We start from the raw sequence: 27,460 nt of genomic DNA on the forward strand, positions 1-27,460 counted from the left end.
GGTGGTGGGACCATAGGAGATCACAGGTGTCTGCGTGAGAAGAGGATCCGGGAGCGGAAGTCAAAGGGAAAGTCGTCAGGGTCAAACATGTCCCATCTCATATGTGGTCCCATGTCGTAGGACGGGGCTTTCTCCCGCTTACACCTCATCATGAACCACGTTTTACCCATCATCCTGAAAGCAGAGAAAGAGAAGAGTTCAGGACAAGGAGCATTCGCACCATGGAACAATGGCTCTGGACTAAGGTCCCAACAGGGACAAGAATTTTATGTAACATCAGATGATAAACCCTGAGCCTTTCATCAAAGATACATGGAGGTCTAACAGGGACCGAGGTCCTCACTGAGGAGACAATGGCTTCTCTGGTATAAGGACCTCTCACAGGGACCGGGGTCCTCACTGAGGCGACAATGGCTTCTCTGGTATAAGGACCTCTCACAGGGACCGGGGTCCTCACTGAGGTGACAATGGTTCTATTTCATGGGTTCTCTGGTATAAGGACCTCTCACAGGGACCGGGGTCCTCACTGAGGGACAATGGCTTCTCTGGTATATGGACCTCTAACAGGGACCGGGGTCCTCACTGAGGAGTCTCAGATTGGACGATGGCCTCGGTTTAGAGGAGGAGTCTCTCACACTCAGACCTACTTCTTGGTGGAGACGGTGCATTCGGGAGATTTGAAGGCCTGGTGGTAACGTCTCATTTCCTCATCTTCCTTCTTGGTATTCACTTTAAACATCACATAGAGAATGGAGAGACTGCGGCTTTGCCTGGTGGCGTTGTCAAGGACTTCACAAGTAGAGGACGGCAGAATACAACCCAACAGGCTGGAGAGAGAGAGAGAGAGAGAGGAGGTGAGGAATTATTACAACAACGGGAGGATGATGGATAGAACTTCCTATCACACACAATACATAGGACCCAACCCAACTCTACCCAACCCGACCCGACCCTACCCAACCCTACCCAACCCGACCCAACCCAACCCAACCCAACCCAACCCTAACCCTAACCCAACCCTACCCTACCCAACCCTACCCAACCCTACCCTACCCAACCAAACCCGACCCTAACCCAACCCTAACCCAATCCAACCCAACCAAACCAAACCCAACCCAACCCTAACCCAACCCTACCCGACTGACCCTACCCAACCCTACCTAACCAACCCAACCCGACCCGACCCAACCCAACCCTACCCAACCCTACCCAACCCGACCCAACCCAACCCAACCCTACCCAACCCTACCCTACCCAACCAAACCCGACCCTAACCCAACCCTAACCCAATCCAACCCGACCAAACCAAACCCAACCCAACCCTAACCCTACCCTACCCAACCCAACCCTACCCGACTGACCCTACCCAACCCTACCTAACCAACCCAACCCGACCCGACCCAACCCAACCCAACCCAACCCGACCCTACCCCTAACCCTACCCAACCCTAACGCTAGGTCTAAAAAACAGTCCATGGGGCCCAACCCAACCCCCATCCATTTCTATATCCAACACACAGCCCATAGGACCCAACCTCCATCCATTTTTATATCCAACACACAGCCCATAGGACCCAACCCCCATCCATTTCTATATCCAACACACAGCCCATAGGACCCAACCCCCATCCATTTCCATATCCAACACACAGCCCATAGGACCCAACCCCCATCCATTTCTATATCCAACACACAGCCCATAGGACCCAACCCCCATCCATTTCCATATCCAATACACAGCCCATAGGACCCAACCCCCATCCATTTCTATATCCAGCACACAGCCCATAGGACCCAACCCCCATCCATTTTTATATCCAACACACAGCCCATAGGACCCAACCCCCATCCATTTTTATATCCAACACACAGCCCATAGGACCCAACCCCCATCCATTTGTATATCCAACACACAGTCCATAGGACACAACCCAACCCCCATCCATTTCTATATCCAACACACAGTCCATAGGACCCAACCAAACCCTAGCCAATGCCGATGATGTGAGGGCGTGACATGCAGGTATGATATGGGGTGCTTCCAGTACCGTACAGGTATAGCGGGGGTGCCTCCAGTACTGTACAGGTATGGCGGGGGTGCCTCCAGTACTGTAGAGGTATGGGCGGGGGTGCTTCCAGTACTGTACAGGTATGGCGGGGGTGCCTCCAGTACTGCACAGGTATGGCGGGGGTGCCTCCAGTACTGCACAGGTATGGCGGGGGGTGCCTCCAGTACTGCACAGGTATGGCGGGGGGTGCCTCCAGTACTGTACAGGTATGGCGGGGGTGCCTCCAGTACTGTACAGGTATGGCGGGGGTTCCTCCAGTACTGTACAGGTATGGCGGGGGTTCCTCCAGTACTGTACAGGTATGGCGGGGGTTCCTCCAGTACTGTACAGGTATGGCGGGGTGCCTCCAGTACTGTACAGGTATGGCGGGGGTGCCTCCAGTACTGTACAGGTATGGCGGGGGTTCCTCCAGTACTGTACAGGTATGGCGGGGGTGCCTCCAGTACTGTACAGGTATGGCGGGGTGCCTCCAGTACTGTACAGGTATGGCAGGGGTGCCTCCAGTACTGTACAGGTATGGCGGGGGTGCCTCCAGTACTGTACAGGTATGGCGGGGGTGCCTCCAGTACTGTACAGGTATGGCGATGGTTCCTCCAGTACTGTACAGGTATGGCGAGGGTGCCTCCAGTAATGTAGAGGTATGGCGGGGGTGCCTCCAGTACTGTACAGGTATGGCGGGGGTGCCTCCAGTACTATAGAGGTATGCCGGGGGTGCCTCCAGTACTGTACAGGTATGGCGAGGGTTCCTCCAGTACTGTACAGGTATGGCGGGGGTGCCTCCAGTAATGTAGAGGTATGGCGGGGGTGCCTCCAGTACTGTACAGGTATGGCGGGGGTGCCTCCAGTACTGTACAGGTATGGCGGGGGTGCCTCCAGTACTGTACAGGTATGGCGGGGGTGCCTCCAGTACTGTACAGGTTAAAGGGGTCTCCTACATATAGGTGATAATGGAAACAAGGACTCCTCCTTACCACAAGTCTTCGATGTTACTCTCTTGGATGATCAGGGTTGCAAACAACGAGTTTTTCCAGCCGGAAGTAGAGTTCACGTCATCGGCGAAGCGACAACTTCGGAAGCTGCAATAATTAAAACACAAGATTAGGAAACTTCTTGGGTCACCAAGAATGGAAGGTGAGTCCGGATCCCTTGGACACTTACCAAACCTGGGAACACTTCTTCAGCACAGGAACCAACGCGGACATGTGTTCCCGATTCAGCACATACCCGGACAGAGTGACTTTCTTGCCCGCACACGCCTTTAAGCAGAAGGCCAATTGGTAGACCCAGTTGTCGGGTTTCTGGCACTGCGAGAAGGTCAGATTCACGGCCCGAGTCACCACAAACTGCATGAACTCGTCATCCCGCGTCTCGTACAGGAACAAAATGCGCTCCGTATCGAACTCCGTTATCTCGCCCCCAAAGAGCCACGTGATCATGGCCGTGGTCCCTTGGAAGGACAGGTTACATTCACAGTCACAACTCTTGTTGAAGTCTTCAAGTTGCGATTGATTTAGGAGGCCAAAAAGAAATCTGACGGGCAGGGCCAGATGCGGGTGTTTTTCCAGCAGGTCCGTTAAGGATTGCCCCTTACAGACCTCCGGCAGGTAAGTGCTCTCTCTCACCACCCTACTTCCGGATCTGCTGCTCTCTCCCTCCCTGGACATGGCGTAGTGCAGCACAGCCAGGAACTCCTGAAAGCTGTGATGGACAAAGCTGTAACAGGTGCGCTTCCCAATGTTACCATGGAAGAAGACGTTGCTCAGGAATACCGATTCCACCAGAGACACGGAAAGTTTGTGTCTTCTCAGGTCTTCTTCTTCAAAGAGGACCTTCCTGTTCAAAACGCCTTCGTTGGCCAAGGCGCAGACCTTCTTCAAGCAGGGAACGATGCCGCCATTCCTGCTGTGGTAGATGATCAAACCCTTGAGGTAGTAGAGGAACATGGAGGTGTCCGTTGTGAAATTGGAAGGATACTTGGAAATCTGTTGTTTGGTGACAGTGGAGACAACCCAACACATGAACGGCACGGTGCAGAGACTGAAAAGAACCTCGTTCCTCTTGGTTATGTCAACGGCCTTCTCCGAGTCTCTCTTCCCGAAGTACGTCTCGATGTAATGCTCCCGGGCGTCCGCTGCATACCCAACAATTTCCACAAGCCGGGGCATATCTGGTAAGAACGTCTGCAGCTGTTCCAGTAGAAAGGGTCTGGTGGTGATGATCAGAGAAGCTCCCTTGACTAGCTGTCCCTTCAGCAGACTCCTCAAGAGGACATCCTTGTTGGCCTCCTTAAACGGGTCTTGGCAGAACTCGCTCTGCTCCTTCAAACTGCATTTCATTTCCTCAAAGCTGGCAATCAAGAACCCCACTCTTTCCCCATTGCTCAGGATGTACCTCATGACATCAGGGGGGAGATTCAGTCGGCTGGTCTTGCTGATAAGTGCAACGAAGCTTAGATTTCCAGTGATCTTGGTGAAATCCTTGTAACTCAGATAGAAAAGGAAGTCGAACTTCCCGTCGTAGAGATCGCTGGTGGCCCAGTCAAAGAGGATCTTGCGGCCGGTCAGAGATTTCCCGATGCCGGCCGGCCCGTGTATGATCACAGTCTTTGGAACGACCCCGGTGTCATCTGGGTCGAAGAGCTTCTCGATGGAGGTCGGGGAGTACTCCTCAGAAAACCTTTCAATCAGTATTCGAGCTTGCTCCTCCCCTGAGGAACTCAACTCCCGCTTCTTCTCCTCTTCACCCCGAAACTTCTTTAAGAGCACCAGCTTGGTGTACCTCTTCCTCAGGAGGGTGCTCTCCCCCAGGCGGGCGTTCCGGTCCTTTATCAACTCAAAACTGTATTTGATGTTCCCCTTGTGTGTCTCCATGTGCGCTTCAAATTCTTCATCCGTTACTGTTTGGAAATTGAAAAGAAAAAAAAAAAAGATATTTTGAATATTTCCAATCAATTAAAGACAATATCAATATTCTATAACCACTTCAAGACCACCATACCTATATATGCAGTGAGGGGAAAAAGTATGTGCCCCCCCTGCTGATTTTGTACGTTTGCCCACTGACAATGAAAGGATCAGTCTATAATTTTATTGGTCGGTTTATTTTACCAGTGAGAGACGGAATAACAACAAAAATATCCAGAAAAACGCATTTCATAAAAGTTATAAATTGATTTGCATTTTAATGAGTGAAATAAGTATTTGATCCCCGACCAATCAGCAGATTTCTGTCTCCCAGGTGTCTTCTATACAGGTAATGAGCTGAGATTAGGAGGATTCTCTAATAGGGAGTGCTCCTAATCTCAGCTTGTTACCTGTATAGAAGACACCTGTCCACAGAACCAACCAATCAGATTCCAATCTCTCCACCATGGCCAAGACCAAAGAGCTGTCCAAGGATGTCAGGGAGAAGATTGGAGATCTACACAAGGCTGGAATGGCTACAAGACCATCGCCAAGCAGCTTGGTGAGAGGTGACAACAGTTGGTTGGAAGAAACAGAAAATAACTGTCAGTCTCCTCAGTCTGGGGCTCCATGGAAGATCTCACCTCGTGGAGGTTCAATGATGATGGAGAACGGTGAGGAATCAGCCCAGAACTACACAGGAGAATCTTCTCAATGATCTCAGCTGGGACCATCGTCACCAAGAAAACAATTGGTAACACACTACCCCATGGAGGACTGAAATCCTGCAGCACCCGCAAGGTCCCCCTGCTCAGGAAATCACATGGTACAGCCCGTCTGATGTCTGCTAATGAACATCTGAATGATTTAGAGGAGAATTGGGGGAAAGTGTTGTGGTCAGATGAGACCAAAATCAACTCAACTCGCTGTGTTTGGAGGAGGAGGAATGCTGCCTATGACCCCAAGAACCCCATCCCCCACCGTCACACATGGAGGGGGAAACATTATGCTTTAGGGGTGTTTATCTGCTAAGGGGACAACTTCACCGCATCAAAGAGACGATGGACAGGGCCATGTACAATCAAATCTTGGGTGAGAACCTCCTTCCCTCAGCCAGGGCATTTAGAATAGGTCATGGATGGGTCTTCCAGCATGACAATGACCCAAAACACACGGCCAAGGCAACAAAGGAGTGGCTCAAGAAGAAGCACATTAAGGTCCTGGAGAGGCCTAGAAAGTCTCCAGACCCTAATCCCATAGAAAATATGTGGAGGGAGCTGAAAGTTTGAGTTACCAAACGTCAGCCTGGAAACCTTAATGACTTGGAGATCTGCAGAGAGGAGAAAATCCCTCCTGAGATGTGTGCAAACCTGGAGGCCAACTACAAGAAACGTCTGACCTCTGTGACCCCAACTACAAGAAACGTCTGACCTCTGTGACCCCAACTACAAGAAACGTCTGACCTCTGTGACCCCCAACTACAAGAAACGTCTGACCTCTGTGACCCCCAACTACAAGAAACGTCTGACCTCTGTGACCCCCAACTACAAGAAATGTCTGACCTCTGTGACCTCTGACCTCTGTGACCCCCAACTACAAGAAACGTCTGACCTCTGTGCTTCCCAACTACAAGAAACGTCTGACCTCTGTGACCCCAACTACAAGAAACGTCTGACCTCTGTGCTTCCCAACTACAAGAAACGTCTGACCTCTGTGACCCCAACTACAAGAAACGTCTGACCTCTGTGACCCCCAACTACAAGAAACGTCTGACCTCTGTGACCCCCAACTACAAGAAACGTCTGACCTCTGTGACCCCCAACTACAAGAAATGTCTGACCTCTGTGACCTCTGACCTCTGTGACCCCCAACTACAAGAAACGTCTGACCTCTGTGACCCCAACTACAAGAAACGTCTGACCTCTGTGACCCCCAACTACAAGAAACGTCTGACCTCTGTGACCCCCAACTACAAGAAACGTCTGACCTCTGTGACCTCTGTGACCCCAAATACAAGAAACGTCTGACCTCTGTGACCCCAACTACAAGAAACGTCTGACCTCTGTGACCCCCAACTACAAGAAACGTCTGACCTCTGTGACCCCCAACTACAAGAAATGTCTGACCTCTGTGACCCCCAACTACAAGAAACGTCTGACCTCTGTGACCCCCCAACTACAAGAAATGTCTGACCTCTGTGACCCCCAACTACAAGAAATGTCTGACCTCTGTGACCTCTGACCTCTGTGACCCCCAACTACAAGAAACGTCTGACCTCTGTGACCCCCCAACTACAAGAAATGTCTGACCTCTGTGACCCCCAACTACAAGAAATGTCTGACCTCTGTGACCTCTGACCTCTGTGACCCCCAACTACAAGAAACGTCTGACCTCTGTGACCCCCAACTACAAGAAACGTCTGACCTCTGTGCTTCCCAACTACAAGAAACGTCTGACCTCTGTGACCCCAACTACAAGAAACGTCTGACCTCTGTGACCCCCAACTACAAGAAACGTCTGACCTCTGTGACCCCCAACTACAAGAAACGTCTGACCTCTGTGACCTCTGTGACCCCAAATACAAGAAACGTCTGACCTCTGTGACCCCAACTACAAGAAACGTCTGACCTCTGTGACCCCCAACTACAAGAAACGTCTGACCTCTGTGACCTCTGTGACCCCAAATACAAGAAACGTCTGACCTCTGTGACCCCAACTACAAGAAACGTCTGACGTCTGAACTCTGATCATTTCTTTGTCAGCGGGCGAACGTACAAAAATCAGCAGGGGGTCACATACTTTTTCCCCTCACTGTAGGCTGTGGCTTTGAAGTGGATAGCCGGGGTTATGGATGAAGCGATCGGTTGGGTTGCACCGATATCTCTGAGGATATGAAGTATCAGTGTTCTCTGATACCTGAATATGTGAAAACCGGGGGCCAATCCGGTGCTAGACACTACTCACACTAAGAAACAGATGTCAAACACAAGGCCCGCGGGCCGAATTCGGCCCCCCCCCCCCCCCAGGCCTTTTCATGTGGCCCTCACACCTCTCCTGCAGCTGCAGCACCCCCCTTGTCTCTCCCCCCACATTATCTCAGTAGTCGGGAGCAGAGAGGACGGAACTCCTTTGCCAGATCCTGCACTTCTCTGTGCAGCTGCAGAAAGGCTCGTCTTTGCCCCCCCCCCTCCTCCTTCTCAGCAGTCCACAGCAGAGAGGAGGGCAGAACTCATCCAACAGATCCTGCACCTCTCTGTGCAGCCACAACACCACCCTTTCTCTTCCTCCCCTGGTTTCAGCATTCAGCAGACTCTGGAAGCCGATTCCAGCCCTCCTCTGGTCCTCCCCCAGACCCTGCACTTCCTTCCTCTCAGATCCAGCTGCATCTTCTTCCTGGCAGCAGCACAAGGTAAGGGGGTGCATTGTGATGTAAGGAAGGGTGGGTGACTCTTGACGTCTGATAGTGGGGGGGGGGGGGCTCTTCACATCTCATGTTAGTGTGTGTAGGGGGGTGTGGGGTGCTCTGGACATCTAACTGGCCCTTTGAGGGCAACCATAATTCTGATGTGGCCCGCGACTGAATTTAGTTTGACACCCCTGCACTAAGACATCACTATCTGCCCAAGTGTATGTCAGAGGTCAAGGCTATCCAACGCGTTTTGCCTTAATGGCTTTCCCAGGGATATTGGGCGAAGACAGTCAGTACTTGTAGTTGTACTTGTGGCTACCTAAAGAAATCCTAGGGGTATTTGCACTACATGGCCAAAGGACACCATGGCCAACACCCATCTCTCTGAACTTGGCCAAAGGACCCCAGTCTGTCCAACATCTGGTCTACAAGCCAAAGGTATCAATATAAAGTCCATCCTCCATTGGCTGCCATCAAAGCCTCCACTAAAGGTCCTCTACATTTGAGTCCAACCAGTCTTCCAGAATCCCTAGGAGCTTTCCTGTGAGGGAATAGAGGACAGACTTCATACGATAAACCTTAGTTTAGGGGTGAGAGGTCGGACTGACGTTCCGATACTTTCCTACTCAGGTTTCCTAATATTGACCTTTAGCCTTCACAGGAAAGCTCCTTTAGAGTCTGGAAGACTGGTTGGACTCAAATGTAGAGGACCATTAGTGGAGGCTTTGATGGCAGCCAATGGAGGATGGTGATTATATTGATACTCTTGGCTTGTAGGCCAGATGTTGACCAGTCCTTTGGTTATGTAGTGCTCTGATCAGGAAGGTACTAAGCATGCAGGTAGGTGTACCTTGATCCATCGTCTTCTCCATAAACGACACCGTGGCCGGATAGTTCCTTTTCAAGACTTGGTAGAGTTTGTCCTTCTGGGAGTTGGTCCAGTCCTGGATGACGGAGAAGAGTTTGCTCATCCTATCCTGGCTCGTTTTTTTGGTCTTCACAGCTTCATAATCCTCGGAGATGAGAAGTTTGTCCTGCATCAGCTGTGTGAGGACCACATCAACATTCTCTATATGAAGGATCAGTTCCTCCTTATGCTGGTCTACAAAGTGTTTCCGGCCTTCTGGGGACAAGGAGAGGAGTGACATCATAAAGAGCACAGAAGACAAGAAAACAGATTCTCCAACCCTAAACATGGGCCAACCCCCACCCTAAACATGGGCCAAATCCAACCCTTAATGTGGGCCAACCCCGAAAATGGGCCAACCCACCAACATGAGCCAAACCGAACATGGGCAAACCCCCAACCCTAAACATGGGCCAACCCCCACCCTAAACATGGGCCAAATCCAACCCTAAACATGGGCCAAATCCAACCCTTAAAGCGGAGTTCCACCCTGGATTTGTTTTTTTTTTTTTTAATACCCCCGGGACAGTCAGGGCTAGTGCATTCCACAATGGCTAGCCTCTGATCTGTCCCGGGTTGCACTTACCTGCAAGACGAAATACTTACCTTGCAAACGTCTTGTCCAGCGCTGCCATCTCAGATGTGGGCAGCTTGAAGCCAGCGCGTCCTCTTCGGCGTCTTCTTCCGCCTTCTGTGGTCCCACGATGCTCTGCGCCGGCCCCGACGTCACTTCCGGGTCGCGCGCGTCACCCCTCCACAGCTTCTGGGCATGCCCAGAAGCTGTTTAGAAGGGGATGACGCGCGCGACCCGGAACTGACGTCGGGGCCGGTGCAGGCGCAATGATTCCTGGGAGCTATGACGTCCAGCTCCCAGGAATCATTGCAGAGCCAGGAAGTGACGACGGGCCGCGGCCGAGGAAGGAGGAAGAAGGAAGTAAGGTAAGTATATTTTCTTCGCTACGAGGTAAGTAAAAAAAAAAAAAATATGCGATTATCCATTTCTTTTTCAGGTGACCCGGAGCGAGAAGATGGAGGTAAGTATAAAAATAGGGTGGAACTCCACTTTAATGTGAGTCAACCCCGAAAATGGGCCAACCCACCAACATGAGCCAAACCGAACATGGGCAAACCTCCAACCCTAAACAGGGGCCAAAAACCACCCTAAACATGGGCCAAATCCAACCCTAAATGTGGGCCAACCCTCAACCCCGAAAATGGGCCAACCCCCCAACATGAGCCAAACCGAACATGTGCAAACCTCCAACCCTAAACATGGACCAAACCTAAACATGTGCCAACCCCCACCCTAAACATGGGCCAACCCCCACCCTAAACATGGGCCAAATCCAACCCAGAAAATGGGCCAACCCCCAACATGAGCCAAACCGAACATGGGCCAACCCGCAAACCCTAAACATGGACCAACCCTAAACATGGACCAACCCTAAACATGTGCCAACCCCCAACCCTGAACATGGGCCAACCCCCAACCCTGAACATGGGCCAATCCCCAACCCTGAACATGGGTCAACACCCAACCCTTAACATGGGCTAACCCTGAACATGGGCCAACCCCCAACATAGGCCAACCCCAACACGGAACATAAGCCAACCCTCAACCACAAACATGATTCAACCCCAACCATGGGCCAACCCTCAACCCCAAACATGGGCCAACCCCCAACCATGGACCAACCTACAACCCTAAATATGGGCCAACCCCAACCCTAAACATGGGCCAACCCTAAATGAACCAAACCCACAACCCTAAACATGAGTCCAAACTGAATCCCTAATATGAGCCTGACCCCCAACCCTGAACATTGGCCCACCCTAAACATGAGTCCAACATCAAATCCCTAATTTGAGCCTGACCCCCTGTCAGGGTGCCAGGAAACCAGACAATACGGGGATGCGGGTAAAATAAAGCAGTTTATTGGAGAAAACAACAGTAATTGCAGAGCAAGAGTGAGGAAGAGAGAGCAGGAACAAGCCAGGGAAAAATCAGGAGTGGGTAGTCATCCAAGCCGGGGTCGGGTCCAGAAGTGGGTAGTCTACCGATGCGGGGTTGTCTGGCAATGCCGGGTCTAAGAGCCAGGAGAGTTGTCAGCCAAGTCAGGCCATACATGGAGGAACACAGAGAACAGAAGACTGCTAGCAGAGATGCACCTTGGAGCACAAACACAAGGGCAAGGACTGCAACCCAACAGGTGATAGATAAAGTCAGGTTTGTGACATCATCACTGTGCGACGCCCAGGCAGCAGGAAGCGATGATGAAATCAGAGTCTATAGGAGGCACACGTCCAAGATGGCTGCCAACAGGAGGGCAAGGTAAGACCTTGACACCCCCAACCCTTAACCCACTTCTGGTCTTATCTGTCCTCTGTACACTTCCTGTCATGGGAGGTCGGGGCAGTTGTTCCTCCCTTTTCCCTGGCATGGGATCTGATTGGTGGAGGAATTCTTGTTGGGGGGGGGGGGGGAGACATTAAAGAGAACCTGTCTCTTAGGCTATGGAACTGTTAGGTCCAGGGTGATTCTTTATATCCCCTCCCTCATTATTTCCACTAATGTACCCCTAATTCTCATCTAAGGCCCCCCATAATAAAGGACCCCTCCAGACATATTCCATCCCAGAGTGACACTCTAACTGACGCATTCAGAACTGTGTTTACCTGCAGAGGGCGTGGCCATCACTGGGGTCACCGGCTGGGTGGGGTCACCTGTGGAAACAGCAGAAGAGATAATGAGGTCTGTGCACCCCAAAACCGACACAGGGCAGCCTTCAAATCCTCCTCCCCCCCAAAATATAGAACAGACCCCCTCCCCCAAAATATAGAACAGACCCCCTCCCCCAAAATATAGAACAGACCCCCCTCCCCAAAATATAGAACAGACCCCCTCCCCCAATATATAGAATGGACCCCCTCCCCCAAAATATAGAACAGACCCCCTCCCCCAATATATAGAATGGACCCCCTCCCCCAAAATATAGAACAGACCCCCTCCCCCAAAATATAGAACAGACCCCTCCCCCAAAATATAGAACTTTCAGAACTGATCTCAGATTGAACATTTTTTCTCTGAGGGTCCCCAAACTTCATTTCATGATCGGCTATTCCCATTCTACCATAACACTGCTTAGCAGGCCACTAATAACCGGGGACCTGGTGACGGGAATCCATCACCGTGGGGGATCTGGTGAAGGGGGTCCATCACTGTGGGGATCTGGTGAAGGGGGTCCATCACTGTGGGGATCTGGTGACGGTGGTCCATCACTGTGGGGATCTGGTGACGGGGGTCCATCACTGTGGGGATCTGGTGACGGGGGTCCATCACTGTGGGGATCTGGTGATTGGAGTCCATCACCGTGGGGATCTGGTGACGGGGGTCCATCACCGTGGGGATCTGGTGACAGGGATCCATCACTGTGGGGATCTGGTGAAGGGGGTCCATCACTGTGGGGATCTGGTGAAGGGGGTCCATCACTGTGGGGATCTGGTGACGGGGGTCCATCACTGTGGGGATCTGGTGACGGGGGTCCATCACTGTGGGGATCTGGTGACGGGGGTCCATCACTGTGGGGATCTGGTGATTGGAGTCCATCACCGTGGGGATCTGGTGACGGGGGTCCATCACCGTGGGGATCTGGTGACAGGGGTCCATCACCGTGGGGATCTGGTGACAGGGGTCCATCACTGTGGGGATCTGGTGATGGGGTCCATCACTGTGGGGATCTGGTGACGGGGGTCCATCACCGTGGGGATCTGGTGACGGGGGTCCATCACCGTGGGGATCTGGTGACAGGGGTCCATCACTGTGGGGATCTGGTGATGGGGTCCATCACTGTGGGGATCTGGTGATTGGAGTCCATCACCGTGGGGATCTGGTGACGGGGGTCCATCACCGTGGGGATCTGGTGACAGGGGTCCATCACCGTGGGGATCTGGTGACAGGGGTCCATCACTGTGGGGATCTGGTGATGGGGTCCATCACTGTGGGGATCTGGTGACGGGGGTCCATCACCGTGGGGATCTGGTGACGGGGGTCCATCACCGTGGGGATCTGGTGACGGGGGTCCATCACCGTGGGGATCTGGTGATGGGGTCCATCACTGTGGGGATCTGGTGACTGGAGTCCATCACCGTGGGGATCTGATAAGCCTGACCCCTGTAGTGATGAGCTCTATCACTGTCTGAGCTGGGCTGGCAGCTGCTCTCTTCTCTGTGCTCAGGCTGCTCAGCTGTCGGATAATTTTCAGCACTCATTGTTTCCTCAGTGGCTCACCTGGTTATCATTATCTGCTGGACAGCCCCGCCTACAGCCAGCCCCGCCTACAGCCAGCCCCTTCTGGCTATTTAGGCTGCCTTGTTCATTCCTTCCCTGCCTTCACCTGGTCAACATATCTGGATTGTCCCTGTGACAGACTTTGCCTGGCTGACGTCCCTTCTGTATCCCGATCCTCTGACTACGCTGATTTCTGGCTCCCTGATCATTGGCTCCGTTTTGTCTTCTGCCCCCTGGATTATATTTTCTCCACCCTTCTGATCTGTACTATTTTTACCATTATATTATAGGAGAGATCTTCCTGTATTTTCTGTCCTCCAGGAAATGAGGGGAAATCATCATTGGGGGATGGGAATGAGGGCCCAGGAATGGAGGTGTGGTCAGCGCTGTCTGGGGTTGGGGGAGTGGTGAAGGAATGGAGGTGTGGTCAGCGCTGTCTGGGGTTGGGGGAGTGGTGAAGGAATGAAGGTGTGGTCGGTGCTGTCCAGTGATGGGGGGTGTGGTCAGTGCGGGGATGGGTGAGTGGTTGGCATTGTCCAGGGACGGGGGCGTGGTCCAGGGATGGGTGTGTGGTGTGGGATGAGGGAGTGGTCCAGGGACAGGGTCGGCGGTGTGGTCCAGAAATGGGGCAGTGAGGGAGTGGCCCGGGAATGAGGGTGTGGTTTGGAGATGGGGGAGTGGCCCAGGGATGGGGGGTGTGGTTCAGGGATGGGGGAGTGGCCTGGGATGAGGGTGTAGTCAGCGCTGTCCGGTGATGGGGGTGTGCTCCAGAAATGAGGCAGTGGTCAGGGGTGTGGTCCAGGGAAGGGGGTGTGGTCTGTAGATGTGGTCAGCGCTGTCTGGGGATGAGTGTGGTTAGGGGATGGGGGTGTGGTCCAGGAATTGGGGTGTGGTCAGCGCTGTCTGGGGATGAGTGTGGTTAGGGGATGGGGGTGTGGTCCAGGAATTGGGGTGTGGTCAGCGCTGTCCGGGGGTGTGGTCCAGGAATGGGGGTGTGGTCCAGGAATGGGGGTGTGGTCAGTGCTGTCCGGGGATGGGGGTGTGGCCCAGGAATGGGGGTGTGGTCCAGGAATGGGGGTGTGGTCGGCGCTGTCTGGGGATGAGTGTGGTTAGGGGATGGGGGTGTGGTCCAGGAATTGGGGTGTGGTCAGCGCTGTCCGGGGGTGTGGGTGTGGTCCAGGAATGGGGGTGTGGTCAAGGAATGGGGGTGTGCTCAGCGCTGTCCGGGGGTGTGGTCCAGGAATGGGGGTGTGGTCAGTGCTGTCCGGGGATGGGGGTGTGCTCAGCGCTGTCCGGGGGTGTGGTCCAGGAATGGGGGTGTGGTCAGTGCTGTCCGGGGATGGGGGTGTGGCCCAGGAATGGGGGTGTGGTCCAGGAATGGGGTGTGGTCCAGGAATGGGGGTGTGGTCAGTGCTGTCCGGGGGTGTGGTCCAGGAATGGGGGTGTGGTCAGTGCTGTCCGGGGGTGTGGTCCAGGAATGGGGGTGTGGTCAGTGCTGTCCGGGGGTGTGGGTGTGGTCCAGGAATGGGGGTGTGGTCAGTGCTGTCCGGGGATGGGGGTGTGGTCCAGGAATGGGGGTGTGGTCAGTGCTGTCCGGGGATGGGGGTGTGGCCCAGGAATGGGGGTGTGGTCCAGGAATGGGGGTGTGGTCCAGGAATGGGGGTGTGGTCAGTGCTGTCCGGGGGTGTGGTCCAGGAATGGGGGTGTGGTCCAGGAATGGGGGTGTGGTCCAGGAATGGGGGTGTGGTCAGTGCTGTCCGGGGGTGTGGTCCAGGAATGGGGGTGTGGTCAGTGCTGTCCGGTGATGGGGGAGATATCAGTCCTCTTAGGGGGGGGAAGTGTAGCAGAGTGGGGGGAAGGGTGTGTGTTGCCCCCACTTCCTCCCAGCCCCGCCCTGGAGTTCCCCTTTAACACCGCGAAGCTCCTCCCCCCGTGGCCGTGTTGTCGGGGGTCTCAGTCTCACCTCACGGAGAGCCCCTCTTCCCACCACCGGCTGCGGTATCCAGGAAAAGAGCCACACTCCGCCCCTGATTGGCCAATCCCGCTTCCGCAATCCGGACCCCACCAATCAGAGGCCGCAATGAGGACGGGGCGGGGTTTTCTTCTTTTGCTGCGACTCTTCCGCATAACGATCTCGCAACTTCGGAAGACCACGCCTCCGGGGCGGAGATTAGTGCGGGGAGTGTCCGCCATTTTCCTGGAGACCGGAAATCCATAGAGATATAATGGGGAGAGCTCAGGGAAGATGTCTCCGGGGCGGGGACAGGCTGAGGAAGATTCCAGAATACCGAAACCTATGAGAAAAGGTCCTGGAAGGGACGTCCTGAGTTTACTGCGCTGTGACAGAAGAGGAAGGCGGCGGACATCTTCCTACACCCAGACCAGTCCTCTATGTCACAACTCTCCTTCTATCCTGACATACAGTCTTATATTATTATTATATTATATACAGCGACAAGCCTGCAGGCAGAAGGTGGAGACGGCCATCTTGGTACACCCCACACTGCTCAGAGGAGGCCATGTTGGTACACCCCTCACTGCTCAGCGGAGACCATCTTGGTACAACCCGCACTGCTCAGCGGAGGCCATCTTGGTACACCCCGCACTGCTCAGCGGAGGCCATCTTGGTACACCCCGCACTGCTCAGCGGAGGCCATCTTGGTACACCCCGCACTGCTCAGCGGAGGCCATCTTGGTACACCCCGCACTGCTCAGCGGAGGCCATCTTGGTACACCCCTCACTGCTCAGCGGAGGCCATCTTAGTACACCCCTCACTGCTCAGCGGAGGCCATGTTGGTACACCCCACACTGCTCAGCGGAGGCCATCTTGGTACACCCCGCACTGCTCAGCGGAGGCCATCTTGGTACACCCCGCACTGCTCAGCGGAGGCCATCTTGGTACACCCCGCACTGCTCAGCGGAGGCCATCTTGGTACACCCCTCACTGCTCAGCGGAGGCCATCTTAGTACACCCCTCACTGCTCAGCGGAGGCCATGTTGGTACACCCCACACTGCTCAGCGGAGGCCATCTTGGTACACCCCGCACTGCTCAGCGGAGGCCATCTTGGTACACCCCGCACTGCTCAGCGGAGGCCATCTTGGTACACCCCACACTGCTCAGCGGAGGCCATCTTGGTACACCCCACACTGCTCAGAGGAGGCCATGTTGGTACACCCCTCACTGCTCAGCGGAGGCCATGTTGGTACACCCCACACTGCTCAGCGGAGGCCATCTTGGTACACCCCGCACTGCTCAGCGGAGGCCATCTTGGTACACCCCGCACTGCTCAGCGGAGGCCATCTTGGTACACCCCTCACTGCTCAGCGGAGGCCATCTTGGTACACCCCGCACTGCTCAGCGGAGGCCATCTTGGTACACCCCTCACTGCTCAGCGGAGGCCATCTTAGTACACCCCACACTGCTCAGTGGAGGCCATGTTGGTACACCCCTCACTGCTCAGCGGAGGCCATGTTGGTACACCCCACACTGCTCAGCGGAGGCCATCTTGGTACACCCCGCACTGCTCAGCGGAGACCATCTTGGTACACCCCGCACTGCTCAGCGGAGGCCATCTTGGTACACCCCACACTGCTCAGCGGAGGCCATCTTGGTACACCCCGCACTGCTCAGCGGAGGCCATCTTGGTACACCCCTCACTGCTCAGCGGAGGCCATCTTAGTACACCCCACACTGCTCAGTGGAGGCCATGTTGGTACACCCCTCACTGCTCAGCGGAGGCCATGTTGGTACACCCCACACTGCTCAGCGGAGGCCATGTTGGTACACCCCACACTGCTCAGAGGAGGCCATGTTGGTACACCCCTCACTGCTCAGCGGAGGCCATATTGGTACACCCCACACTGCTCAGCGGAGGCCATCTTGGTACACCCCGCACTGCTCAGCGGAGGCCATCTTGGTACACCCCGTACTGCTCAGCGGAGGCCATCTTGGTACACCCCGCACTGCTCAGCAGAGGCCATCTTGGTACACCCCACACTGCTCAGCGGAGGCCATGTTGGTACACCCCGCACTGCTCAGCGGAGGCCATCTTGGTACACCCCATACTGCTCAGCGGAGGCCATCTTAGTACACCCCACACTGCTCAGTGGAGGCCATGTTGGTACACCCCTCACTGCTCAGCGGAGGCCATGTTGGTACACCCCACACTGCTCAGAGGAGGCCATGTTGGTACACCCCACACTGCTCAGCGGAGGCCATCTTGGTACACCCCTCACTGCTCAGCGGAGGCCATCTTGGTACACCCCACACTGCTCAGCGGAGGCCATGTTGGTACACCCCTCACTGCTCAGCGGAGACCATCTTGGTACACCCCACACTGCTCAGCGGAGGCCATGTTGGTACACCCCACACTGCTCAGTGGAGGCCATGTTGGTACACCCCTCACTGCTCAGCGGAGGCCATGTTGGTACTCCCCACACTGCTCAGCGGAGGCCATGTTGGTACACCCCACACTGCTCAGAGGAGGCCATGTTGGTACACCCCACACTGCTCAGCGGAGGCCATCTTGGTACACCCCTCACTGCTCAGCGGAGGCCATCTTGGTACACCCCACACTGCTCAGCGGAGGCCATGTTGGTACACCCCTCACTGCTCAGCGGAGACCATCTTGGTACACCCCACACTGCTCAGCGGAGGCCATGTTGGTACACCCCACACTGCTCAGCGGAGGCCATGTTGGTACACCCCACACTGCTCAGTGGAGACCATCTTGGTACACCCCACACTGCTCAGTGGAGGCCATGTTGGTACACCCCGCACTGCTCAGCGGAGGCCATCTTAGTACACCCCTCACTGCTCAGCGGAGGCCATGTTGGTACACCCCTCACTGCTCAGCGGAGGCCATCTTGGTACACCCCACACTGCTCAGCGGAGGCCATGTTGGTACACCCCTCACTGCTCAGCGGAGACCATCTTGGTACACCCCGCACTGCTCAGCGGAGGCCATCTTGGTACACCCCTCACTGCTCAGCGGAGGCCATCTTAGTACACCCCACACTGCTCAGTGGAGGCCATGTTGGTACACCCCTCACTGCTCAGCGGAGGCCATGTTGGTACACCCCACACTGCTCAGCGGAGGCCATGTTGGTACACCCCACACTGCTCAGAGGAGGCCATGTTGGTACACCCCTCACTGCTCAGCGGAGGCCATATTGGTACACCCCACACTGCTCAGCGGAGGCCATCTTGGTACACCCCGCACTGCTCAGCGGAGGCCATCTTGGTACACCCCGTACTGCTCAGCGGAGGCCATCTTGGTACACCCCGCACTGCTCAGCAGAGGCCATCTTGGTACACCCCACACTGCTCAGCGGAGGCCATGTTGGTACACCCCGCACTGCTCAGCGGAGGCCATCTTGGTACACCCCATACTGCTCAGCGGAGGCCATCTTAGTACACCCCACACTGCTCAGTGGAGGCCATGTTGGTACACCCCTCACTGCTCAGCGGAGGCCATGTTGGTACACCCCACACTGCTCAGAGGAGGCCATGTTGGTACACCCCACACTGCTCAGCGGAGGCCATCTTGGTACACCCCTCACTGCTCAGCGGAGGCCATCTTGGTACACCCCACACTGCTCAGCGGAGGCCATGTTGGTACACCCCTCACTGCTCAGCGGAGACCATCTTGGTACACCCCACACTGCTCAGCGGAGGCCATGTTGGTACACCCCACACTGCTCAGTGGAGGCCATGTTGGTACACCCCTCACTGCTCAGCGGAGGCCATGTTGGTACTCCCCACACTGCTCAGCGGAGGCCATGTTGGTACACCCCACACTGCTCAGAGGAGGCCATGTTGGTACACCCCACACTGCTCAGCGGAGGCCATCTTGGTACACCCCTCACTGCTCAGCGGAGGCCATCTTGGTACACCCCACACTGCTCAGCGGAGGCCATGTTGGTACACCCCTCACTGCTCAGCGGAGACCATCTTGGTACACCCCACACTGCTCAGCGGAGGCCATGTTGGTACACCCCACACTGCTCAGCGGAGGCCATGTTGGTACACCCCACACTGCTCAGTGGAGACCATCTTGGTACACCCCACACTGCTCAGTGGAGGCCATGTTGGTACACCCCGCACTGCTCAGCGGAGGCCATCTTAGTACACCCCTCACTGCTCAGCGGAGGCCATGTTGGTACACCCCTCACTGCTCAGCGGAGGCCATCTTGGTACACCCCACACTGCTCAGCGGAGGCCATGTTGGTACACCCCTCACTGCTCAGCGGAGACCATCTTGGTACACCCCGCACTGCTCAGCGGAGGCCATCTTGGTACACCCCGCACTGCTCAGCGGAGGCCATCTTGGTACACCCCTCACTGCTCAGCGGAGACCATCTTGGTACACCCCTCACTGCTCAGCGGAGGCCATGTTGGTACACCCCGCACTGCTCAGCGGAGGCCATCTTGGTACACCCCACACTGCTCAGCGGAGGCCATATTGGTACACCCCACACTGCTCAGCGGAGGCCATCTTGGTACACCCCTCACTGCTCAGCGGAGGCCATCTTGGTACACCCCGCACTGCTCAGCGGAGGCCATCTTGGTACACCCCGTACTGCTCAGCGGAGGCCATCTTGGTACACCCCGCACTGCTCAGCGGAGGCCATCTTGGTACACCCCGCACTGCTCAGCGGAGGCCATCTTGGTACACCCCGCACTGCTCAGCGGAGGCCATCTTGGTACACCCCATACTGCTCAGCGGAGGCCATCTTAGTACACCCCACACTGCTCAGTGGAGGCCATGTTGGTACACCCCACACTGCTCAGCGGAGGCCATGTTGGTACACCCCACACTGCTCAGAGGAGGCCATCTTGGTACACCCCTCACTGCTCAGCGGAGGCCATCTTGGTACACCCCACACTGCTCAGCGGAGGCCATCTTGGTACACCCCGCACTGCTCAGCGGAGGCCATCTTGGTACACCCCTCACTGCTCAGCGGAGGCCATCTTGGTACACCCCTCACTGCTCAGCGGAGGCCATCTTGGTACACCCCGCACTGCTCAGCGGAGGCCATCTTGGTACACCCCGCACTGCTCAGCGGAGGCCATCTTGGTACACCCCACACTGCTCAGCGGAGGCCATGTTGGTACACCCCGCACTGCTCAGCGGAGGCCATCTTGGTACACCCCGCACTGCTCAGCGGAGGCCATCTTGGTACACCCCACACTGCTCAGCGGAGGCCATCTTAGTACACCCCACACTGCTCAGTGGAGGCCATGTTGGTACACCCCTCACTGCTCAGCGGAGGCCATGTTGGTACACCCCACACTGCTCAGAGGAGGCCATGTTGGTACACCCCACACTGCTCAGCGGAGGCCATGTTGGTACACCCCACACTGCTCAGAGGAGGCCATGTTGGTACACCCCTCACTGCTCAGCGGAGACCATGTTGGTACACCCCTCACTGCTCAGCGGAGACCATCTTGGTACACCCCTCACTGCTCAGTGGAGGCCATGTTGGTACACCCCTCACTGCTCAGCGGAGGCCATCTTGGTACACCCCACACTGCTCAGCGGAGGCCATGTTGGTACACCCCTCACTGCTCAGCGGAGGCCATCTTGGTACACCCCGCACTGCTCAGCGGAGGCCATCTTGGTACACCCCGCACTGCTCAGCGGAGGCCATCTTGGTACACCCCTCACTGCTCAGCGGAGACCATCTTGGTACACCCCTCACTGCTCAGCGGAGGCCATGTTGGTACACCCCGCACTGCTCAGCGGAGGCCATCTTGGTACACCCCACACTGCTCAGCGGAGGCCATATTGGTACACCCCACACTGCTCAGCGGAGGCCATCTTGGTACACCCCTCACTGCTCAGCGGAGGCCATGTTGGTACACCCCACACTGCTCAGAGGAGGCCATGTTGGTACACCCCACACTGCTCAGCGGAGGCCATGTTGGTACACCCCACACTGCTCAGAGGAGGCCATGTTGGTACACCCCTCACTGCTCAGCAGAGACCATGTTGGTACACCCCTCACTGCTCAGCGGAGACCATCTTGGTACACCCCTCACTGCTCAGTGGAGGCCATGTTGGTACACCCCTCACTGCTCAGCGGAGGCCATCTTGGTACACCCCACACTGCTCAGCGGAGGCCATGTTGGTACACCCCTCACTGCTCAGCGGAGACCATCTTGGTACACCCCGCACTGCTCAGCGGAGGCCATCTTGGTACACCCCGCACTGCTCAGCGGAGGCCATCTTGGTACACCCCTCACTGCTCAGCGGAGACCATCTTGGTACACCCCTCACTGCTCAGCGGAGGCCATGTTGGTACACCCCGCACTGCTCAGCGGAGGCCATCTTGGTACACCCCACACTGCTCAGCGGAGGCCATATTGGTACACCCCACACTGCTCAGCGGAGGCCATCTTGGTACACCCCTCACTGCTCAGCGGAGGCCATCTTGGTACACCCCGCACTGCTCAGCGGAGGCCATCTTGGTACACCCCGTACTGCTCAGCGGAGGCCATCTTGGTACACCCCGCACTGCTCAGCGGAGGCCATCTTGGTACACCCCGCACTGCTCAGCGGAGGCCATCTTGGTACACCCCGCACTGCTCAGCGGAGGCCATCTTGGTACACCCCATACTGCTCAGCGGAGGCCATCTTAGTACACCCCACACTGCTCAGTGGAGGCCATGTTGGTACACCCCACACTGCTCAGCGGAGGCCATGTTGGTACACCCCACACTGCTCAGAGGAGGCCATGTTGGTACACCCCACACTGCTCAGCGGAGGCCATCTTGGTACACCCCTCACTGCTCAGCGGAGGCCATCTTGGTACACCCCACACTGCTCAGCGGAGGCCATCTTGGTACACCCCGCACTGCTCAGCGGAGGCCATCTTGGTACACCCCTCACTGCTCAGCGGAGGCCATCTTGGTACACCCCTCACTGCTCAGCGGAGGCCATCTTGGTACACCCCGCACTGCTCAGCGGAGGCCATCTTGGTACACCCCGCACTGCTCAGCGGAGGCCATCTTGGTACACCCCACACTGCTCAGCGGAGGCCATGTTGGTACACCCCGCACTGCTCAGCGGAGGCCATCTTGGTACACCCCGCACTGCTCAGCGGAGGCCATCTTGGTACACCCCACACTGCTCAGCGGAGGCCATCTTAGTACACCCCACACTGCTCAGTGGAGGCCATGTTGGTACACCCCTCACTGCTCAGCGGAGGCCATGTTGGTACACCCCACACTGCTCAGAGGAGGCCATGTTGGTACACCCCACACTGCTCAGCGGAGGCCATGTTGGTACACCCCACACTGCTCAGAGGAGGCCATGTTGGTACACCCCTCACTGCTCAGCGGAGACCATCTTGGTACACCCCACACTGCTCAGCGGAGACCATCTTGGTACACCCCGCACTGCTCAGCGGAGGCCATCTTGGTACACCCCACACTGCTCAGCGGAGGCCATGTTGGTACACCCCTCACTGCTCAGCGGAGACCATGTTGGTACACCCCTCACTGCTCAGTGGAGGCCATGTTGGTACACCCCTCACTGCTCAGCGGAGGCCATCTTGGTACACCCCACACTGCTCAGCGGAGGCCATGTTGGTACACCCCTCACTGCTCAGCGGAGACCATCTTGGTACACCCCGCACTGCTCAGCGGAGGCCATCTTGGTACACCCCGCACTGCTCAGCGGAGGCCATCTTGGTACACCCCTCACTGCTCAGCGGAGACCATCTTGGTACACCCCTCACTGCTCAGCGGAGGCCATGTTGGTACACCCCGCACTGCTCAGCGGAGGCCATCTTGGTACACCCCACACTGCTCAGCGGAGGCCATATTGGTACACCCCACACTGCTCAGCGGAGGCCATCTTGGTACACCCCTCACTGCTCAGCGGAGGCCATCTTGGTACACCCCTCACTGCTCAGCGGAGGCCATCTTGGTACACCCCTCACTGCTCAGCGGAGGCCATCTTGGTACACCCCGCACTGCTCAGCGGAGGCCATCTTGGTACACCCCGCACTGCTCAGCGGAGGCCATCTTGGTACACCCCGTACTGCTCAGCGGAGGCCATCTTGGTACACCCCGCACTGCTCAGCGGAGGCCATCTTGGTACACCCCTCACTGCTCAGCGGAGGCCATGTTGGTACACCCCGCACTGCTCAGCGGAGGCCATCTTGGTACACCCCATACTGCTCAGCGGAGGCCATCTTAGTACACCCCACACTGCTCAGTGGAGGCCATGTTGGTACACCCCACACTGCTCAGCGGAGGCCATGTTGGTACACCCCACACTGCTCAGAGGAGGCCATGTTGGTACACCCCACACTGCTCAGCGGAGGCCATCTTGGTACACCCCTCACTGCTCAGCGGAGGCCATCTTGGTACACCCCACACTGCTCAGCGGAGGCCATGTTGGTACACCCCTCACTGCTCAGCGGAGACCATCTTGGTACACCCCACACTGCTCAGCGGAGGCCATGTTGGTACACCCCACACTGCTCAGTGGAGGCCATGTTGGTACACCCCTCACTGCTCAGCGGAGGCCATCTTGGTACACCCCACACTGCTCAGCGGAGGCCATGTTGGTACACCCCTCACTGCTCAGCGGAGACCATCTTGGTACACCCCACACTGCTCAGTGGAGGCCATGTTGGTACACCCCGCACTGCTCAGCGGAGGCCATCTTAGTACACCCCTCACTGCTCAGCGGAGACCATCTTGGTACACCCCTCATTGCTCAGCGGAGGCCATCTTAGTACACCCCGCACTGCTCAGCGGAGGCCATCTTGGTACACCCCACACTGCTCAGCGGAGGCCATATTGGTACACCCCACACTGCTCAGTGGAGGCCATCTTGGTACACCCCTCACTGCTCAGCGGAGGCCATCTTGGTACACCCCGCACTGCTCAGCGGAGGCCATGTTGGTACACCCCACACTGCTCAGCGGAGGCCATCTTGGTACACCCCACACTGCTCAGCGGAGGCCATCTTGGTACACCCCTCACTGCTCAGCGGAGACCATCTTGGTACACCCCTCACTGCTCAGCGGAGGCCATGTTGGTACACCCCACACTGCTCAGCGGAGGCCATCTTGGTACACCCCACACTGCTCAGCGGAGGCCATCTTGGTACACCCCTCACTGCTCAGCGGAGGCCATCTTGGTACACCCCTCACTGCTCAGCGGAGACCATCTTGGTACACCCCACACTGCTCAGTGGAGGCCATCTTGGTACACCCCGCACTGCTCAGCGGAGGCCATCTTGGTACACCCCACACTGCTCAGCGGAGGCCATGTTGGTACACCCCGCACTGCTCAGCGGAGGCCATCTTGGTACACCCCGCACTGCTCAGCGGAGACCATCTTGGTACACCCCGCACTGCTCAGCGGAGGCCATCTTGGTACACCCCGCACTGCTCAGCGGAGGCCATCTTGGTACACCCCTCACTGCTCAGCGGAGACCATCTTGGTACACCCCTCACTGCTCAGCGGAGGCCATGTTGGTACACCCCGCACTGCTCAGCGGAGGCCATCTTGGTACACCCCACACTGCTCAGCGGAGGCCATGTTGGTACACCCCACACTGCTCAGCGGAGGCCATCTTGGTACACCCCTCACTGCTCAGCGGAGGCCATCTTGGTACACCCCTCACTGCTCAGCGGAGGCCATCTTGGTACACCCCTCACTGCTCAGCGGAGGCCATGTTGGTACACCCCGCACTGCTCAGCGGAGGCCATCTTGGTACACCCCACACTGCTCAGCGGAGGCCATATTGGTACACCCCGCACTGCTCAGCGGAGGCCATCTTGGTACACCCCGCACTGCTCAGCGGAGGCCATCTTGGTACACCCCGCACTGCTCAGCGGAGGCCATCTTGGTACACCCCGCACTGCTCAGCGGAGGCCATATTGGTACACCCCTCACTGCTCAGCGGAGGCCATGCCCTCTAGTGACCAGAGTGCCTATTCCTCATTGGCTAGGAGAGACGCCCTCTAGTAACCGCACTGGGGGGGGGGGAGGAGAGAACAGGAGACTTCCTCATACCAGTACATGGTACAGCAGACACATATCAGGAATATGAAGTGTTGGGGTAACAAATACTGTAATGCATGGAGGGGGGTAAAAAACTTTCTTAGTGTAGGGCACTTTAATGCCCATCACCCCCCCCCCTCCCAGTGTGACTCAGAACTTTCCGGATCGGTAGCTATGGGGGGGGTGACTCACCTTCCTGGATGATCCAGGGGGCGTCTCCCTGGCAGCGCGCTCGCTGGGTGAAGATAATTGGGGATGGAATGTTCTGAGTCACACTGAGTGCTGAGTCTCCGGGGGAGGGGGGGGGGGGGAGTTCTGTATAAAATAGATATAAACTCTGCGCCTGCGCAATAATTACCCCTAATAAAGGGGGGGAGGGGGAATCCCAGTACGCTGCTCACTAATTCATAAATATATCTATAAAAACATGCAAACATATAAAGTGCCCAACCCCCGTGTGTTCTGTCTCTATAAATAGAAATTATTATTGTACAGAATTTAGAGTATCTGACAAAAGTAAGTACACCCCTCCCATGTGACTACAATGTAAAGTAGTGAGTGTACAGCTTGTATAACAGTGTAAATTTACTGTCCCCTCAAAATAACTCAACACACAGCCATTAATGTCTAAACCGCTGGCAACAAAAGTCAGTACACCCCTAAGTCACAATGTCCAAATTCGGCCCAATTAGCCATTTTCCCTCCCCGGTGTCATGTGACTCGTTAGTGTTACAAGGTCTCAGGTGTGAATGGGGAGCAGGTGTGTTATATTTGGTGTTATCGCTCTCACTCTCTCATACTGGTCACTGGAAGTCCAACATGGCTCCTCATGGCAAAGAACTTTCTGAGGATCTGAAAAAAAGAATTGTTGCTCTACATAAAGATGGCCTAGACCAGTGATGGCAAACCTTGGCACCCCAGATGTTTTGGAACTACATTTCCCACAATGCCCAACTACACTGCAGAGTGCATGAGCATCATGGGAAATGTAGTTCCAAAACATCTGGGGTGCCAAGGTTCGCCATCACTGGCCTAGGCTATAAGAAGATTGCCAAGACCCTGAAACTGAGCTGCAGCACTGTGGCCAAGACCATACAGCGGTATAACAGGACAGGTTCCACTCAGAACAGGCCTCACCATGGTCCACCAAAGAAGTTGAGTGCCGTGCTCAGCGTCATATCCAGAGGTTGTCTTTGGGAAATAGACGTATGAGTGCTGCCAGCATTGCTGCAGAGGTTGAAGGGGTGGGAGGGTCAGCTTTCCAAGGAAACGTTCGCCCTTGCTCCCCATGACGCTGAGACTGCTCTCGTTGAGTGTTCATTCACTTGCGATCGGGGATCCATGTTCTTCAACCTGTAGGCTTTCTGTATCAATTTGACCACCCAGGACACCGAGGTTCTGCTGGATGCTTTTTTTCTTCTGTTCTGGCCCCCCGGGATGATAAACCGTCTCTCGGAGGTCCTGAATTTCCAGGTAGTCACCGAGAACTTTGGATATATCCAGCTCATGATTCCGAGTCTGAAAAAACTGGTATGGCAACCTTAGGAGTAAACCCTAGGAGAGGGCGAAGCTCCACTCTGTCCGGGAGGAAAGAAATTTATCCGTCACCTTTTCCCAAAGAATGGAGATTCTTCTACCAGTCGTAATGACCACCAAAAATGCCATCTTCAGTGTTAGATTCCAGATTGAGGCTCGTTCTACAGGTGATTGTGTACAGAGACTCCATCTTGAAGCTCTTGAGATAGATGTACCAGTTGAGCCTCTTTAAGTCTATTACCGGCCTCCAACCACCGGTCTACTTCTGCACTAAGAACAGGGTGGAATAAAAACCTGCAAATTGCTCCCCAAAGGGAA

At 55.8% G+C, this 27,460-nt stretch overlaps 1 protein-coding gene across 1 annotated transcript; it reads right to left on the reverse strand.

Annotated features, from left to right (window-relative positions):
- Window position 1: 1 nt before the first annotated feature.
- LOC309562633 (NACHT, LRR and PYD domains-containing protein 3-like) lies at window positions 2-15,630 on the reverse strand. Its single transcript, XM_082266889.1, has 7 exons — window positions 15,540-15,630; window positions 11,965-12,012; window positions 9,232-9,504; window positions 3,228-4,965; window positions 3,041-3,145; window positions 648-827; window positions 2-174 (listed from the first exon to the last, which is right to left on the reverse strand). Exons 2-7 carry the CDS (start codon window positions 11,981-11,983, stop codon window positions 21-23), a joined length of 2,469 nt encoding a protein of 822 aa, XP_082123015.1. The 5' UTR covers window positions 11,984-12,012; window positions 15,540-15,630; the 3' UTR covers window positions 2-20.
- Between the last annotated feature and the right edge of the window lie 11,830 nt (window positions 15,631-27,460).

The sequence above is a fragment of the Pelophylax lessonae genome (assembly GCF_965119305.1).
Source record: "Pelophylax lessonae genome assembly, chromosome: 9".
In the NCBI taxonomy this organism is placed as follows: Eukaryota; Metazoa; Chordata; class Amphibia; order Anura; family Ranidae; genus Pelophylax; species Pelophylax lessonae.